This window comes from Phoenix dactylifera, chromosome 17 (assembly GCF_051530095.1).
Source record: "Phoenix dactylifera cultivar Ajwa chromosome 17, Ajwa_hap1_PhDact_Kaust_v1.1, whole genome shotgun sequence".
Taxonomy (NCBI): Eukaryota; Viridiplantae; Streptophyta; class Magnoliopsida; order Arecales; family Arecaceae; genus Phoenix; species Phoenix dactylifera.
Genome location: NC_143206.1, coordinates 12197605 through 12212698, shown reverse-complemented (window position 1 = coordinate 12212698; position 15094 = coordinate 12197605). Strand labels below are relative to the sequence as shown.

Here is a 15094-nt window from a genome sequence, read left to right as displayed (position 1 = left end):
CCTTCTATTCTTTGCTGTCTGGAGTTTTCAGAACTTGTTTACCGGTAACATTTGCTTTATTTTTCGGCAGTTGCTTCTATTATATGGTGGTCTGCTGCTGAAGATTGTGTACTTTGGCATAAGTGGCTGCACTTTTGCTAGGTTGTTGGTTGATATATATTGTTTCCAATCACTTCTTGAAGCATTCCCCAGTTTAATGTGTGTCTTCATCTTCTGCTGCACCTCAAGCAAGCTATTAGAGTTTGAATACAACCCTTTTTTATACCTCTTGGATATTTTTTCATTTATTCATTTATATATTGTGTACCTATTTATTGTTGTTATATATACATATATATTATTTAGTTTAAGGTTGTTCAGTCAGGTTATGAGAGATTCTTCTTGTTTAGTGATGCCCCTGTATCGAGTACTTTGCAAGGTGGTTCGTATTTGAATTGCTTTATTCTGTCATGCTTAGTTAATTGTGGGTTTCATTATTTAGCAATTGGTTCATATGTTTCACTTCCATCTTGTTTAGAAATTTAGTGATGCCCCTGTATAAAGTACTTTGCAAGACTTGGTTCATATTTGTATTGCTTTATTCTTTCATTCTTTTTTGCATTTAGGTTTCATTCTTTGGCGGTTGGCTCATATGTTTCACTTTCATCTTGTTTAGAATGGTTCTTTTAATGGTTGATTCACCAAGGGGTTATTATTTGCCAAATCAATGATATGGAGGATTGTGCCATTGATAGTGGTTAGATTATACTTATTGCTAATTAATTTTTTTTATTTTTAATTGTTACTTGTCCTGTTGCTCTGTTTCCAAGAGATTGTATTACTGGACATATTCCTTCTTCACCTTTTTTGTGTAGTTTGTAGGTTTTGGTAATGTTGATTTCTGATCTACTGATATTTTCCCTGGCCTGCTTGTTCATTACTGATCAAACTTGTTATCATGGGTTGCTGACGTTTGGTAGGACATGATGATGGATGGGGGGTTTTTCATACTCGATAGCGATTTAGATTTTGTCAATTAGAATTAGTCGTTCCTTGTAGACGTTATATTGAGGATTGCATTGATCAGTTTCTTTTTATTTTTGCAGTATTGTGGGAGGTTCTGTTTGAGGCAGTTTTAATTCAAGGAGTTTTATCTAACTTTATTCTATTTTAACTCAACGGTTTTAAATAATACCTGCATATATATCTGTCTTCCTTGCCCGTTATTCAGGGATTGGAATTAAAGACCATGAATTATCGATGCTCGAAAGAGATGATTTTGTACAGAGGGGGTTTTACGCCTTTGATAGTGATCCTGATGTATGAAGTGTCATTTCGTTCATGCTCTTGATGAGGTAGATGTCAATTGTTGCTAGAAGGGGCTTCTCACCTTTGGCATTATTATTGATTGTATTGATAATCTTATTCCCTCGACCCTTGCTAGTCAGGATAGATGTTAATCATCACTCTTGTTGTTATAGTTTCTTGTGGACTTGTAGTGGTAGAGGGATCTTTTGGTGAAGGGGGTTTAGATATTTTTTCTCTCCTTTATAATTAACAACTTGCTCTTTTTATAAAGGTTGTCTTGTCATGTAATCTTTTAATAGGTTGATAATGTTTGGAGTCGGAGGATATGATACTTGCGAAGGGGATATGTCTAACTTGGTAGCATCTTAGGTTAAACCTGTTGGTCTGTTTTCTCGAAGATATTCTGTTTGGTAACCAGTGTCTATTCTACTACCATTTTAGTCTTGGAAGATGTTTTGGTTGAGATGACTCTGTCACGAGGTTTGAAACATTCTTTTTTACCTTCGTTTTGTTTTAAGTCATTTTTTCTTGGAAGTATGTTTCACCCTTGTTGGGCATTGCATTCTTGATGGCCTGTTTTCTATTCAGTGGATGGGATTGAAGATGACAGGAGTTAAGGCCATAGGTTTCAATGCTTGGGAGAGTACTTGCATAGAGGAGGTTTCAACTTTCTCTCTTCAACTCGTTTTTTATATGCACTGTTGTTAACTTCTTGCTGATTTTTGTCTTCTCAATTGTCCTAGACTTGAAATCTAACTTGTCAGGGGACATACGGCACTAGGTTGTCAATATTTGGGAGAGATGTTTTGTATATAGTATTAATGATTATAGTAGCAGGTATTTTTTTTGATCCTTGTTAATCAGGATATATGTATATCATCACATTTCTGGATGGTGTAATCTTTTTGAAGGGTGCAAATGCACGTGATAATGATTTAGGTTTGCATTGACTAACTTTCCTTTCTCTCATGGATGTTCTACCATGGATAAATGTTGATCAACACCTTGTTAGTGTTGCAGCTTTGATGAAGTTTTTATTGGATAAAGTTTTTGCTCAAGGGGGTTCTGAAATGTTTCTTTTTAATTTGGCTCTTAAACTCTTTTCTTTTAAAATGCTTTGTCATTCTAATTGCTTGTTCTTAAGCAGAAATCAGACTTAAATACCAAGCTGTGATCAGATTTAGGATGTGCTGTCATTCTGGAAAGAATATTACATATATGAGTTGTTTGGAGGGTGTTTCTCACATTTTTCTCAATTCCTTTTTTTCTTCCTTGTTTTCACTAGTGATGGTTGATGGTTCGTACTAATTGTAATTTCTATTGCTGTTGCAGTTTTGAAAAGGCCTGCATTATTGGAGACACTTCATTGCGAGTAGCGTGTTGAATGGTGTTCTAGCTTTTTTTCTTCTAAAAAAAAAAACTTCTAGTAACTGTGTTTGAATGAATTATGTCATCATCTTGGTGATCCTTTTCCTGTCACCTTGTTTGTGTTGTAGTCTGGTCTCGCGCAATGGGCTGATGATTTTTGGCGGATACGATTTTAATGAAGGGGTTTTTCACCTTTGCGAGTGATTTGGCTTTTTCAATTAGCATTATTTTTACCTATTTGTTGTTTTATTGAGGATTTTGTTGATGGTTCTCTTGTTATTTTTGCAGTCTTGCGAGATGTTTCATTTGAGGCACTTTTAATTCAGGTTCTATGTTAATACTGTTTTAACTCACACTTCTAAATAATTCTTGTTCCCGTGGTTTTTTGTAAGTCTGTGATTGAACTGAAGACCACAGATTATTGATCTTCGAAAGCGAATTTATGTAGAGGTGGTTTTACATGGTCAATAGTGATTTTGATGAATGAAGTTTCAGGATAGATGTTAGTCATCGCTCCTGCTGTTACAGCTTTTCATGGGCTTGGAACTGGTGGAGGATCTTCTGGTGGAGGTCTTGATTTTTTTTTTCTTTTCCTCCTTTTAAATTAGCAACTTGCTGCTCTTATAGATGTTGTCTTGTCATATAGTTTGTTAATCTGTCCTGGCATGTAGGTTGTTGATTTTCGGATCATGGTTGATACTTGATATTATCTTTATTAAGGGAGTATGTCTAACCTGGTAACATTTTTAGGTTATCAAAGTTAAGTCTTTTTCTTCTATATATTCTGTTTAGTGACGAGTATCAGTTCTTTGACTATTTCAGTCTTGTAAGATGTATTGGTGGAGATGCCTTTTGTTAAGGGGTTTGAACCATCCATTTTAACTTTGTTCTGTTTTAGGTCACTTTTTTTGAAGTACAGTTTTACCAGTTGTTGACCTCTCTATTCTTCATGGTCTATTTTTTATTCAGTGGTTAGTGTTGAAGGCCAAATGAGTCTGCACTCAAGGCCATAGGTTGTCAAGATCGTATTTGCATGGAGGAGGTTTGATTTTTTTTTTTTTCTCTTTTCCTCCTTTTGAAGTAGCGACTTGCTGGTCTTATAAATGTTGTCTTGTCATATAGTTTGTTAGTCTGTCCATGGTGGATATTATATTTATTAAGGGAGTATGTCTAACCTGCTAACATTTTTAGGTTATAATAGTTAAGTCTTTTTCTTGTATATATTCTGTTTAGTGTCCAGTGTCAGTTCTTTGACTATTTCAGTCTTGCAAGATGTATTGGTGGAGATGCCTTTTGTTAAAGGGTTTGAACCATCCTTTTTAACTTTGTTCTGTTTTAATTCATTTTTTTGAAGTACGGTTTTACCAGTTGTTGACCTCTGAATTCTTGATGGTATATCTTTTATTCAGTGGTTAGTGTTGAATCCAAACGAGTCTGCACTCAAGGCCAGAAGTGTCGATGCTTGGGACAGTATTTGCATAGAGGAGGTTTCAACTATGCTTTTCTTGTAACTCGTTTTTTATATGTCCTGTTGTCACCTTTTGCTGACTATTGTCTTCTCAATTGTCCGCCTGTTTGTGATCGTACTTGAAATCTAAGTTGTCATGGGACTTATGGTGGTAAGTTGTCAAATAGTTTGGGAGAAATGTTTGGTATATAGTATTATCGATCATTTTAATTGTCGTTTTTTTCTTCTGATTCTTATTGATCAGGATATATGTTTATCATCAGCCATCCAGATGGCTTAATCTTTTTGAACGGGGAGTATTTCACTTGATTGTGATTTCTCTCTTGGAGGTTCTCTCATGGATAAATGTTGATTAACACCTTGTTACTGTTGCAGCTTTGACGAGGTTTTTGTTGGATAAAGTTTTTGCTTGTGGGGGCTCTGGAATGTTCCTTTCAATTTGGTTCTTTTAAACTCGTTATTTTTAAATACTGTTGCATCCTTTTGCTGGCTTTCTAATTGTTTGTTTATTGACCAGAACATCAGACGTAAGTACCAGGACGTGATCAGCTTAAGGAAGTGTCAATGTTTCGGAAAGATTATTTGTACATTGGTGGTTTCTCACCATTGATAGTGATTGACTTATATTTTGTTGGTTCCCATTCCCTGCTCAGAGTCTTGTTAATGAGGATACATGATGGTAATAATTATAGTTATCCTTACAGTTCTGCTAGGACTTGCATTGGTGGGCTGTGATGAGGGTTTTGTTTTCTTTTATTTATAATAACTTGCTAACTCCATGGATCTTTGTTCTGTCAGATTATCTGCGGTTAATCATGACCACTGATCAGACTTATTATTATGGGTTGATCTTCTTAGGCGGATAGAGTATCTTGTGAAGGGGGTGTGAGCACTTCATAGTGCATCAACTATCACCTAGTTTTCCATTAGATGTGACTTTGCGTTAATGTGGTTACTCGTGCTGCCATTGGCATCTTTCATGGACTTTACTTTCCGTTCATGGGGTTTTTGCGAATTCATTTTGACATAAAAATGTGTTTGGGTGTACCAAAAATGTTGTTATTTCATGTTGTTTGAAAATATTTTCATGACTCTTTATATGGGTTCTAGGTTGTGTGATGAAATTTCAAAATGGTTTTAAAATCATAAAATTGAAAATTCTAATCAAATTGAATTTTAAAAATTGATATTGTTTCTATTTTCATATTAGAAACTTTTCATTTTCATCTTTTTTTTGTCAACTAAAAAACTTTCCTTGAGGGGATTTAGCTTTTAGAATTCAAAATGTCACATTGATGAAAACTAAAGTTGAAAAAAAACCCTCCAAATGTGGCCTTGGTGGTCTCTGTCACCATTTGCTGATTCTTGCTTTCTCGATTTCGTTTTCTTGTTTGTTTTCAATTGAAATGGTAGATGCCAATTGTCATTTCTACTGCTGTTGCAGTTTTTCAGATGGTTGCATTAGTTGTGTGCTGTGTTGAATGGTGGTCTAACTTTTTTATTTTTTAGGGAAATGGGGAAGAACTTTTGGTAGATTTGGTTGGAGGAATGCTGTCATTGTTTTGGTGATCCTTTGTTGTCGCCTGTTTTTTGTGTCAGTCAGGTCTCGCACAATGTGTTGATGACATTTGTAGGGTATGATCTTTAATTCAAGGGGTTCTTTCCAACTTAGTTCTATTTTAACTCAACACTTCTAAATAATGCCTGCTGTCTCCATATACTTTTGGCCCGGTTGTTAATCAGTGATCGGAATTAAAGACCATGGATTATCATTGTTCGAAAGAGATGATTTGTATAGGTGGGGTTTGTAAGCCTTTGATAGTGATTCTGATAGATGAAGTGCCATTTTATTCGTACTCTTGATTAGGTAGACGTCAATTATTACTTGTTGCTGCAGTTACTCAGGGGCGACATCAGTTGGGATAAGCCGTAGGGCAAGGTACCATCAATTTTGTAAAGGGATTTGTTCTTTGAGTTATGGTTTTTCTGCATTTGATAGCGATTCTAATCGTGTAAATCATCATTTTCTTTATGAACATTTTGTTGAGGATGGATGTTCGTTGCTTTCTGTATTATTATTGCTCTGTTGCAGGCAAGTTTCTTGGAGGTTCTTGGAGTCACTATTTCGTGGGGGATCTGAGGTTATGTTATCTCTTGTTTTCCATATAGATGGTTGTTTCCATTTGCTGACTTTTATCTTCTCAATTGTATGTCATTTATGATCAGATTTGAAACTAAAATGTCAAGATTGTCAATGTTTGGGTGAGATGATTTGTATAGAGGCGGTCACTCACCTTTGGTGGTATTATTGATTGTATTATCCCAAACACACCAACCCCCCCCCCCCCCCCCCCCCCGCGGGGCGCGCTTGTTAGAATGGATGTTAATCATCACTCCTGCTGTCACTGGTGGTGAAGCTTAAGGGTTTCTTGCTGTTTCGTGGTTAATTCGTCAGATTTTGAATTTTCGTCGGTCAATGCACTTGATGGGGAGTGATCTCGAGTTCTTGACGAGTTCGTCAATTATTTGCGCTTCTTCAAGGGTCACCGTTGGACCTATTGTAGTTGATTTATTGGATTTTGTTCATCTTTGCCCGTTGCAGTTGATTTTGAATGATTAGGTTTCTTCATGAATCCATCCTGCGTTTTACAGAATCTGGAGTTATTCGTTATTCTTCGGGGGCTTCCGTTCCGGCCTTTGGTGGCTGATTCGTTGGATTTCTTTCATCCTAGGCTGGAGCTGTTGATTTGCGCTGATTATTGTTTCTTGATGAATCCATCCTGCGTTTTACAGAATCTAGAGTTATTTGTTCTTCTTCGAGGGTTCCATTTGATCTTCGACTGTGAGGTTGGTTCCATTTCTTGATGAATTTGTCCTGTGCTTTTTGGATTTGGAATCATTTGTTCTTCTTTCGAGGGTTTTTATTAATCCGCGATTTGTCCTGGCTTAATTGGTTGATGATCTTTGGAGTTTGGACGATATGATATTAACAAAGGGGTTATGTCTAGGGCTGGAAGTGGGCTCGGGCCGGCCCGAAGCCCATCGGGTTGGGCCGCCCGCGGGCCGGGCTATGGGCTAGGCCCAATGCATTTTGGGCCCGGCTCGGGCTGAATGATTAGGCCCATTTCTATTTCGGGCCGGGCTCGGGTATTTCATTGTCCCGGCCTGGGCCTGTCCCAGCCCGAGCCCACGTCCAGTTTGCCGATTGCCGAATGGCCCGAATCGCGGCTAAACCCAGCTGCTCGAGGGATTTGCAGAGGTGCAGTGGGCCAGAGGCAGAGCGGACGAGCGGTGGAGGCGACGAGGCGTGGTGCTAGGGTTTCGCCGGTCGCCACTTCGCCGGTCGCCAGTCGTCGTCGTCGACCGTCCAAGCTCGTCGAAGTGGTGAAGAGGAGTCTCGACCACCCTATCGTCGGCAAAGCTAGGTTTTGAGGTACGATTACGAATGATCTTCTTCCTTTTGGATTTTGGTTGGGATTTGCAGAGGCGCAGAGCAGACGAGCGGTGGAGGCGTGGAGCTAGGGTTTCTCTGCTTCTCCTTGTCGGCTTGTTGCTGGTCACTGTCCAAGCTCGGCGATGTGGTGAAACCCTAGATCCGAGGGCTCGTCGACCGTCGAAGCTCGTCGACCGTCCTCGACCGTCCTCACCCCTATCACGATCTGAGGGCTTTCACAGCCAAACACACTTTGGTTCGATCACGGCCAAACACACTGTTTTTTTTCCAAAATCTGGTAAAAAAATTTCGAATTTTTTGAGAATGGATTACGTTTGCTTGAAACAAAGAGCTGTCCGTTTGTTTTTTGAGAACTTATTTCGTTTTTGTTTCAGTTGGGTTGTGTGGTAGATCGCAAGCAGGGATTCTTTTTTTTCATTTTAGTGGGAAAACTGCTATCCTTTTGCTAGAAGAACAGAGTAGTTTTCGTTCAACCATGGCATAAACTTCTTTTGGCTTTTATCCGATTTAAGTTCTCTAGTAGAATGTAAGCAGAGATCTTCTGAGGAACTTGTAAAGTTTCTGCAAAATATTATAATTTGCTGGGAGATCTGATTTCTTGTTGATTATTTATCCTTCTCTTCAAACTTCCTCTGTGTCTTCTTTTATTTGAGTTCTTCTCTTGTAATCAGGGATCTTTTCCTTTGTTTCCCCAAAACTGTAACTTTTCGGTATGGGAAACTGAAATATTTTGTCAAAGTTAAAATCATATTCTTGCTCTCAATTTATGTTGCGAGCATGTACAATTTCTTCTTCTTCTTCTTCACCTCTTTTCATTGTGAACTGCTGTATGTTTTCATAAAAAAGTTTAAATTTTTGCAATGGATAAGTATGCGAGTTTCCTCTGTTTGGTTCTGATCTCTGATTGCTCTGATCTCTCTGTCTGTTTAGTTCTCTGTCTCCAATGGATAAGTATGGAGTCGGATGGTGGTGTTGTGTTAGTCTAGCAATTCTTCTCATTATCTCATTATCTGTAGGCAAAGTAATAGGAAATTGTGTGCAACATAATTAAACTATACAAGCCCTTTTCATAAAGATATTTGAACTTATCCACCAAATGGGTCCCATTTTCATGAAGAGAGCTTTTCCTCTTTCCTCTCTCACATGTACAGGCACATAAACACATGCTATTTATTTTGTTATAGGTTAAATTTGTGATATTTATTTTGTTATTTGGGCAGGTTATTTTTACTAATGTCTCATTCTAAAATGGGTGAAAATGAGATTGTTGAAGATTTAAGGGATGAGGATGATAGAAATACAATTCTTCTAGAAAAAGATTTTGGGTATGGAATCATTTTATCGAGGAAAAAAATTCTGAAGGGTCAATAACTAAGTGCAAATATTATAAAAAAGTTTTAAGTGGGAGCATTAAAGGAGGAACGAGTCATCTAAAACGCCATCTTGAAAATGTTTGCAAGAAGTATCAAAAGAATCCGACTAATCAGTTGCTTTTACTACCAAGTTCAAAAGATCCGATAAAATCTTTCAAATTCAATCAAGAAGAGAGTAGAAAAATTCTTGCAAAATTTATCATATGTGCTGAGCTTCCATTTTGTATTGTTGAGCACATTATTTTTCTGAATTTTATGAGATCTCTTCAGCCATTATTCAAAATTATGGGTCGTAAGACTGTAAAACATGATTGTATGGCTTTGTATCAAGAAGAGAGGAAAAAATTGCATGATGTATTCAAGAACCTAAGTTCTCGGGTTAGTTTCACTACTGATATTTAGACATCAAATCAAAAAATCGGTTACATTTCTTTCACAGCATATTATATTGATTTTGATTTTATTCTACATAAGAAGATTATTAGTTTCAAGAAACTCCCATACCCTCACACCAGCTTTGCAATTGAAGATGCTATAAGAAAATGTCTTGTTGAATGGGAATTGGATTGTAAAATTTGTTGTATTACTTTAGATAATTGCAGCACAAATGATGCTGTAATGAGAAGGCTCCGAGATCACTTTTGTTATGCAATATTGTTTAGTGGGGAGTACAATCATATTAGATGTTGTGCACATATATAAAATATTATGGTTCAGGATGGAATGAAAATCATTCATGAAGCTATTGAATGTATAAGAGAAATTGTTAGATATGTATCTGCATCCCTATCTCGAATGCAAGCATTTAATGAAATTGTACAACATATGAGACTTCCTGCTAGAAAAGGACGCACTTTGGATGTTCCTACAAGGTAAAATTCTACTTATGAAATGTTGTATGATGCACTTGGTTATAAAGATGCTCTTATTAGATATGCAACTGAGCATTCATGTGTATGCCCCACCAATGTTGAATGGAAAAAGGCTTCTATAATTCTTAAATTCTTAGAAGCCTTTCTTGATGCCACTAAAGTATTTTCTGGTTGTAAGTATCCCTCATCCAATTTATACTTAAAAGAAGTTTGAGGAATTAGGGCTTTATTGATGGATGAAAGTATCAATACTGATGAAACAGTGAAGCAATTAACAAATGAGATGCTAAAGAAGTTTAACAAATATTGGTCTCAGTGCAATAATTTATTGGTAATTGCTTCTATTTTGGATCCCAGATCAAAGTTGATATTTGTAGAGTTTTGTTATCAAAAGGTATTTGAGTTAGAGGAGTGCAAGAAAAAGATTGATGATATTCGTGCTTGTCTTTTTAAATTGTATAATGAGTATGTAGATGCAACAAGGGTGTAGCCCTCTATGAGTTCAAGTGAGCGAACATCTAATTTTGATGGACAAGTTTCGTTTCTTCCAAAATGAAATTTGGTATGGATTTTGCTCAATTTAGAAGTCAGAGTTCTTCAAAATGCCCAAAAAGATCCGAGCTAGATAGTTATTTGGATGATGATGTGCTTCCTGATTTGGAGAATAAGGAGTTTGACATCTTGGCTTGGTGGAAGAGTAATGCAGCAGTCTATTCTATACTATCAAGAATAGCTCGAGATGTTCTAGCTATTCCAGTCTCCACTGTTTTATCTGAGTCGGCATTCAGCACTGGTGGTAGAGTTGTGGATCAGTATCGGAGCTCTTTGAGCCCATCTACCGTAGAAGCCTTAGTTTGTACCTAAGATTGGCTTCGTAAACAATATGATGAAGGTATATAAATTTTTTAAATTTATCTAATATTTTTTATTTGCTTATTGTACTTATAATTTAAACATTTATGATTGATTTGTGTGTTAACAGTTGCAAATTGCTCGAGTTCTGTAACGTTGAATGTAGATGACGACAGTTCTTTTTTCGAGGGGTTCTGATTGCTTCTTTTCGAGGGGTACCTTTTTCTTTCAAGTATTATCGTTTGTCGTATATTGTGATTTGAATAATTGGTTCGATTCTGAGAAGCAAGATGTGATCAAAGCGATGATTTTTTTTAACCTCCTGTTTTTGATGGAATCCTTTTGTTTGGTTGCAGTTGTATCATTGAAGTGTCAAATTGCAATGATCCTTTTACCTGATGGTCCTAATCGGAGCTATCATATACTGGTTTGATAGAATGATAAATTCCATTTCCTTTGCATGTCGTCACATCACATGTCAAGCATTGTGGCAACATGATATTTCTACCGAGGCTTTTTAGAATCTACTCTTCCTGCTGCTTATTTGGTTGTTACTTGGATCTCATATGGGATTTCCTGTAATGCTATGATTTTTTTTTAATGAATAGAATTTCTAATCCGTGTTCGTGGAGTTCATTATGCTAGCTTTTTTGTGCAGTAGCTGTTCATGTGGAACCATGAAAATTAATTTATTATTTGTGCTGCTGCAGATTAGCCTGTGCTGCAGATTAGTTAATTTATTTTCCCCATATATTAGTTTGTACAACATCAGGTGATCTTGCTCAAGGGCATATCTAAGCAAAGGTAGCAACAAACTAAGCATATCTCACTAAATGAGACAAAATGGGCTCGGGCCGGGCTCGTGATCAGGCTGGGCCAATCGGGCTCGGGCCGGGATCGGGCTGAGTTTCTATAATACTGTTCGGGCCTAGGCCCGGCCCGGCTCACTTCCAGCCCTAGTTATGTCTAACCATTTAAGCTTCTTTTTCTTGTATATATTCTGTTTGGTGATTGGTGTCGGTTTTGTTATATTCCAGTCTTGCAAGATGTTTGGTGATTGGTGTCGGTTTTGTTATATTCCAGTCTTCCAGCCCGGAGTCATTTTTTTGGTAGTAGTGTTTCACCACGTAGTGGCCTGTGTGTTACATCTAATACATGTACATATTGTAAATTGATCTATATCTATATAAAACCATATCTGTATACAACTTTATATGTTAAAATTTTACGCATTTGAAGGTAACCGCCCTACGTACGTATGGTAGAAAGACCCATCGGACCTGTGAAAGTCTCGTTTTTGACTAAACTAAGAAACACGGGCTTTGCTGCGACGAGGATGCCTTTTTTAATCAGCCAGCGTCTCGGTGGTGTTTTTTCATTTGCTTATCTTGTTTGGGCTTAAGGCCATAGGTGCTTATCTGTTGCCGCCTTCTGCTAACTTTTGTCTTCTCAATTGTCTGCCTGTTTGTGATTGGTCTTGAATCTAAGTAGTCCTTGGACTTATGGACTCCGTTGTCGGTATTTGGGTGAGGCATTCTACATGTGGCATGTTCGATTGTATTAATCAGCTTTTTTTCTGATCCTTGGCGTTATCTTTTTGGAGAGGGCATGCTTTGGACCAAATAGTGGGTTAGATTGCATCGACAAGCATGCCTTTTTCTCTTGTGGATGCTTTTTTACGGATAAATGTTGGTTAACACCTTGTTATTGTTGCAGCTTTGGACATGGTTTTTGTTGGATGAAGTTTTTGCTCAAGAGGGCTTTTAACTCTTTTTAAGTGCTGTTGTTACTTTTTGTTGACCTTTGTCCTTCCAATTGATTGTTTGTTAACTAGAATACAGACTTACTGACCAAGCTGTGATCAGATTTAGGACGTGTGGGTGTTCCAGAAAGATTAGCTGTATACTGGTGGTTTCTCACCTTTTGGTAGTCATTTGCACTTGTATTTGTTGATTTCCCCCCACCCCCCTCTCATAGTTTTAGACTTCTGCTAGTACTTGCATTGGTGGAACGTGATCAGATTTTTTCTTTTCTTTTTATTCAAAATAACTTGCTAATTTTGTGAATCTGTGCTGTGAATCATGACCAGCAATTATATCAGCCATCATGGGTTGATAATCTTAGGTGGATGGAATATCTCATGCAGTAGCTCTTGATGGTGTATCAACTATCACCTATTTTTCCATTAGACATGATTTTGTATGAGCGAAGAGCGTTTATTGTTACTCATGTTACCATTGGTGTCTTTCATGGGGTTTACTTCTCATTATTTTAACCTAAAATGTGTTTGGGTGTACGAAATGAAGTTATTTCATCTTCTTCAAATTCATATTCCTGACTTTTTAATATGGGGTGCTTGGTTGTGATGAAATTTCAAAAAGGTTCTAAAATCTTGAATTGTAAATTTTTATTTGAAATAGAATATTAAAAATTGATGTTTTTTATTCTCATCTTCAAGCTCATCCATTTTCAGCTTTTTCTTGTTAACTACAAAACATCTGTTAATAGGCTTTTAGCTTTTAGAATACAAAATTTCAAATTGATGAAAAACTAGAGTTGAAATAGAAAATCTCTAAATGTGGGCTCGATGTTCTCTTTCACCATTTGCTGATTCTTGCTGTCTCAATGGGGTCAGACTTGGAACATGAAATATGCGGGGAGGCTTAAGACCATTGTTGGCAGATGTATAGAGGGTGTTTCTTGCATTTTTCTCAATTTCTTTTTTCTTCCTAGTTTTCACTGGTTGTGGTAGATGCTGATTGTCATTTTTATTGCTGTTGCAGTTTTTGGAAGGCCTGCATTATTGGAGACACTTCATCTTGAGTGGCATTGAATGGTTTCTAGCTTCTTTTTAGGAAAAAAAAATTTAGTAACTTTGGTTGAATGGCTATCATCATGTTGGTGATCCTTTTCCTGTCAACTGGTTTATGTGTCAGTCAGTTCTCACGCAGTGGTTGACGATATTTGGAGGATATGATCTTTATGTGGTGTGAGGGCTTGTGTTTTGTTTTTTTGTCAATTATAGCATCATTTTCCCCCCTTTCTGCTGTTCTATCTTAGTTCTCTTTTAACTCATAACTTTTGAATAACGCGTGCTGTCTTCATATACCTTTGTCTTCCCACGCCTGTTTGTTAATTGGTGTTTGGAATTAAAGGCCATGGATTATTGATGTTCAAAGGTGATGATTTGTGTAATGGGGGTTTTACGCCTTTGATAGTGATTCTGATGTGCCATTTTATTCATACTCTTAATGAGGTAGATGTCAATTGTTACTCATTGTTCTTGCAGTTGCTCAAGGGCTATATTGTTTGAGACAATTGATAAACCTGGGGTACCATCAGTTGAGTAGACAATTGATGGTTTTTTTTCTTCTTCTCTTGTTGTTGTGTCAATGAGCACTTTTTTATGAATATCTTGTTTAGGATATATGTTTGTCACCACCCGTATGATTATTTTAGTGCAGCAACAAGGTTACTTGGAGGCCCTTTTTCAAGGGGGATCTAGTATTCTTTTTATCTCGTGTTTTCTATATGTATGGTCATTACCATTTGCTTGGGACAGTATTTGCATAGAAGAGGTTTCAACTGTGTGTTTTTTTATGTCCTATTGTCACCTTTTGCTGACTATTTGTCTTCTCAGTTTTCCGCCTGTTTGTGATCGTACTTGAAACCTATGTTGTCATTGGACTTGTGGTGGTAAGTTGTCAATATTTTGGGAGAAATGTTTTGTATATACTATTATTGATCATATTAATAGTTGTTTTTTTTTTCTATTCTTATTGATCTGGATATTTGTTTATCATCCCCCATCCGGATGGCTTAATCTTTTTTGAACAGGGAGTATTTCACTTGATTGTGATTTCTCACTTGGAGGTTCTCTCATGCAAGGTCCGCATGGACGCGAAAAAAAACTACGCTTCCGCTCGCGGACACGAAAAAAAAACAACGCGTCCACGCGCGGACACATTAAATGCCACAGAGTGGGTATTAAATGGCCTCCGCGGGCTGCCCTGTGCGGGGAATCGCGCGTAGGCGCAAGCTGGGCGCGCGATTCTTTGCTGGCGCGGATGCGAAAAAAGAAACACGGACGCGTTAAATGCCATAAATGCCACTCTGTGGCGTTAAATGGCCCACGCAGGCTGCCAGCCCACGTGGGTGCGTTGCCCTGCGCGGGGAACACCGGTACACAGTGGAAAATGGCCGGTTCCGGCCTCTATAGGGCCGGAAACGTTTTTCACCGCCGAACCATACCGGTTGGAGCCGGTATCGGTACGGTACGCACTGAACCGGTTCGAGCCGGTTCAACAGACCTTGCTCTCACGGATAAATGTTGATTAACACCTTGTTACCGTTGCAGCTTTGATGAGATTTTTGTTGGATAAATTTTTTGCTCGTGGGGGTTCAAGAATGTTCTTTTCAA

The 15094-nt window shown here is 37.6% G+C and overlaps 1 protein-coding gene and 1 long non-coding RNA gene across 2 annotated transcripts; both read left to right on the top strand.

Moving 5' to 3' along the window:
- The first annotated feature begins 70 nt into the window (after window positions 1–70).
- Window positions 71–4833, top strand: LOC148699642 (uncharacterized). The gene is made up of 2 exons (XR_015974319.2): window positions 71–2674; window positions 2784–4833. It is a non-coding gene; the product is annotated as an uncharacterized LOC148699642 (long non-coding RNA).
- A 5078-nt stretch (window positions 4834–9911) lies between these two features.
- Window positions 9912–10692, top strand: LOC148699641 (zinc finger BED domain-containing protein RICESLEEPER 1-like). The gene is made up of 2 exons (XM_089928047.1): window positions 9912–10309; window positions 10351–10692. Exons 1-2 carry the CDS (start codon window positions 10055–10057, stop codon window positions 10684–10686), a joined length of 591 nt encoding a protein of 196 aa, XP_089784173.1. The 5' UTR covers window positions 9912–10054; the 3' UTR covers window positions 10687–10692.
- Window positions 10693–15094: the final 4402 nt, after the last annotated feature.

Bases quoted from the DNA above. Each gene is read 5' to 3' on its own strand.
- LOC148699641 (XM_089928047.1), top strand. From the start codon at position 10,055: ATGGATGAAAGTATCAATACTGATGAAACAGTGAAGCAATTAACAAAT. The intron at 10,310-10,350 runs TAGCCCTCTATG...ATCTAATTTTGA, and splicing joins ATGTAGATGCAACAAGGGTG to TGGACAAGTTTCGTTTCTTC.